Source organism: Psammomys obesus, unplaced genomic scaffold, assembly GCF_907164565.1.
Source record: "Psammomys obesus unplaced genomic scaffold, mPsaObe1.curated_primary_1811, whole genome shotgun sequence".
NCBI classification, from domain to species: Eukaryota; Metazoa; Chordata; class Mammalia; order Rodentia; family Muridae; genus Psammomys; species Psammomys obesus.
The window spans coordinates 1-3,283 of record NW_026592282.1 but is presented as its reverse complement, the minus strand read 5'-3'; the positions used below and the strand labels follow the sequence as shown (position 1 = coordinate 3,283).

Below are 3,283 nucleotides of genomic sequence, written 5' to 3'. Positions count from 1 at the left end.
GTTTGAATCTGGCTACATGAGACCCTGTCTTTAAAAAAAAAAAAAAAAGATGTCTTCATGAAAAGTTAGAATCTCTGAATAGAGGTAATACCTTAAAAGTGAAATGTGGCTAAGAATGGTAAATATAGAACACTATAGTTTGCTAAAAGTAACTATAGATTTTGTGGACCCCCCCCCCTTTTTTTTTTAATTTTTCAAGTCAGGGTTTCTGTGTTGCCCTGGCTGTTCCTGGAACTCCACCCGTAGACCACACTGGCCTCGAACTCACGGAGATCCACCTGCCTCTACCTCCTGAGTGCTGGGGTTAAAGGTGCACACTACCACCACCTGGTGAAATCCCCCTTTCCCAGTATACTGGTGAATATACTGGATGCTTCAGAATAACCATTGCCACATTGAGTTATGCTACAATGATGCGGCAGTGATGAGGAATAGTGGGTATAAAAACTCGTTGCTGCTGGGCATGGTTAGTGCATCCCTCCATTCCTAGCTGAAGCAGAAAACTGTGAGTCCAAGACAAGTCTCTCTAAAACAAACAAGACACTAAAATAAGCAAAAATAGAGTATAGTTTCAAGCGTTAGCTCTCTTTGGGGCTATTATTTTTCTTTAACTTAGAAATTTAAAAAGGCAAAATCAAGTGTATGAGTGTTTGGTTGGGTATATGTATATGTACCGTAGACATGTAGTGTGCACAGAGGCCAGAAAAGGAGCTACTGGAAATACAGACAGTTGTGAACCACCCTGTAGGTGCTGAACCTAACCTGGGTCCTGTGCAAGAGCTGTAAGTGCTCTTAACCACTGAGCCATCTCTCCAGCCCGTTGGGTCTATTCTTACTCAATTTTCTAATATGGAAAGATATTTCTAAGAGCAACCACAAAATATTAGAAAGTTTCATTTTTTCTAATATTTGCTTATTGTGCAATCAAAACAGATAAACAAGAAGAGAAAACAAGCATCCATGGTTGTGTATCTTGCACACCCCTACACTCGTGCAAATACGGTGCTTAGCAGAGCAGCAGGGTTTCCCCCTAGCAATGAGAGTCGGCCCAGGCCAAGGAACTGGCTCAGCCCAGTCCGGTCCTCACCGCACGGCCCTGGGGCAGCAGCCCCAGGTCGGCAGCCCTGGAGGCGCAAGTGGGGCTGCGACAAGAGGCCACACGTGCTGGCGCGTGCTCACCTGATCTGCATGCCTTTGCTCCAGGAGCACATGTCTTTGCGCAGAAGGAGGTTGTTGAGGGTGACGGCGCCCACGATGTAGAACATCTGCTTGGCCACCTGCTTGATTAGCTCGGGGTCCATGCCATGCTGGCACATGACTGAGTGGAAGGAGCTGAGCTGCCGCAGGATGGAGTCCAGCGTGTAGGTGCCCTCGTCCGCGATACTGGACGTTCGCTTTCTGAGGCCCGTGGGCTTCACTCCGGATACACCCTGGATTGTTTCATGCTCTAACATGCCTGAGACTGTAGGAGCATTTCAACTGTTAAGACGATTCAGAGGGAAGTGCACACATATATGCATACACTCTCATACACACATGTGCACACATGCACACACACTTTATGATGTGAGAGTGAACATAGTAGGAGCAGAAACTGCCCCAAGAACAAGCCTTTGAATGTTAAACTTTAATGAAGTAGTAAGTTTTTCAAATGCAAAAACCGTCCACAGTATTAAGTACTCTTACTGCTGCATTTCTAAAATGAGCAGCAGCTTTGGGTCTGCACACACTTGAGAGTGGTTAAATAAGTGTTCTTTGCATTTGACCTCAGGCATAAGAGAGGCATGGCCTTGGGATGCAGTCTTGGAGAAGACATGTCAGAGACGGTGGTGTGGCGCTGGAGAGCTGAGCCCCTTCCTGTCCTGAGGGCCTCACAATTGCAGGGAGAATTTAGGAGAACCTCGGTTTCTCCAGGGTTGCCTCTGTCTCAGTGTCTGGCCTATTCCCCCATGGAAAGCTTCTGACACATCTCCTCTGAGATGTCTACTCTGGGCTGTCCCTCCCCTGCCTGGAAGGCCCTTAAAAAACAACGACTATGCCTGGACTGAAGATTGATTTTATATTTCCTTGTGCTTAACTTAGCTCCCCACAAACCCTATACTGATTGAAAACATTTCTTGTTGCTATTAAATGATTGGGAGATGGGGACAGGATAGGGCTGCTGAGAGGCAAATTACCTATCTAGCCAAGACACACAGGCAAAGACAAGAAAGACTGATGCAAGCTGGCCTTCACCTCTGTGTTGACTTCCTGCATTCTGGCCAATCTACAGTGTCTTAAATGTATAGCTTCTTCAGCACAGGAGAAGAAATAACTGCATCTCATCACCTTCCTGGACTTTTATGTCCCTAGCTGTTTTAACCATGGGTCTGTGAAAGAAAATGAAATGTATGAGCTCACTAAGGGAGGTGAAAATGAAGAAACGTGGAGAGCACATGGTCAGGGGAAGAAAATAAGAGAAGCCTGAAGCAGTGAAGAGCCTCTAATTTGCCTTGAGATAACAGTGTTTCATAACTTGAAAAAATGTGCTATTTAAAATATCCTGCAAATTTGTACTTGACTAATTCCTACCATACATGCTACATCTCCCAAGGGAATAAGACAACAGAACATTCACATGAGCACGTTTCTGTCACGTGGAGACTGATTTCTGTTGTAGTTACTGCTGTGTTCTGCACATGAGTACATGCCTGACACAGTACACTGGCTGCACTTGCTGCCAAGCACTGTGGTGCTCAGGGACACTGTCTTACCAATCATCGGCTGAAGGATGTTCTCCAACACCCTTACAAGCTGCTGGTAGATCTGGATGGCCAAGTCGCTCAGCACTTGCCGATATTCAGCAAGGTCAAAATTGGTGAGGCAGTGTTCGTTCTGGCGAGACGTGTTGTGTTTCATGAAGCCCTAGAATCAACACAGTGTTAGTGGTGTGCAGGGGGCCAGCGTCTCTGTGTGCCTCACTGCCTGCCTCACTGCCTGCCTCACTGTCTGTCTGCCTCACTGTCTGTCTCACTGTCTGTCTCACTGTCTGCCTCACTGTCTGCCTCACTGTCTGCCTCACTGCCTGCCTCACTGTCTGTCTGCCTCACTGTCTGCCTCACTGTCTGCTTCACTGTCTGCCTCACTGTCTGTCTCACTGTCTGCCTCATTGTCTGTCTCACTGTCTGTCTGCCTCACTGTCTGCCTCACTGTCTGCCTCACTGTCTGTCTCACTGTCTGCCTCACTGTCTGTCTGTCTCACTGTCTGTCTGCCTCACTGTCTGTCTCACTGTCTGCCTCACTG

At 47.2% G+C, this 3,283-nt stretch overlaps 1 protein-coding gene across 1 annotated transcript; it reads right to left on the bottom strand.

Moving 5' to 3' along the window:
• Positions 1-1,087: 1,087 nt before the first annotated feature.
• LOC129681199 (unconventional myosin-Va-like) lies at positions 1,088-2,904 on the bottom strand (the record flags this gene model as incomplete). The annotated part of the gene is made up of 3 exons (XM_055613083.1): positions 1,088-1,124; positions 1,180-1,462; positions 2,754-2,904. Coding segments are annotated over 3 exons (471 nt in total), but the record flags the coding sequence as incomplete, so codon positions are not given.
• Between the last annotated feature and the right edge of the window lie 379 nt (positions 2,905-3,283).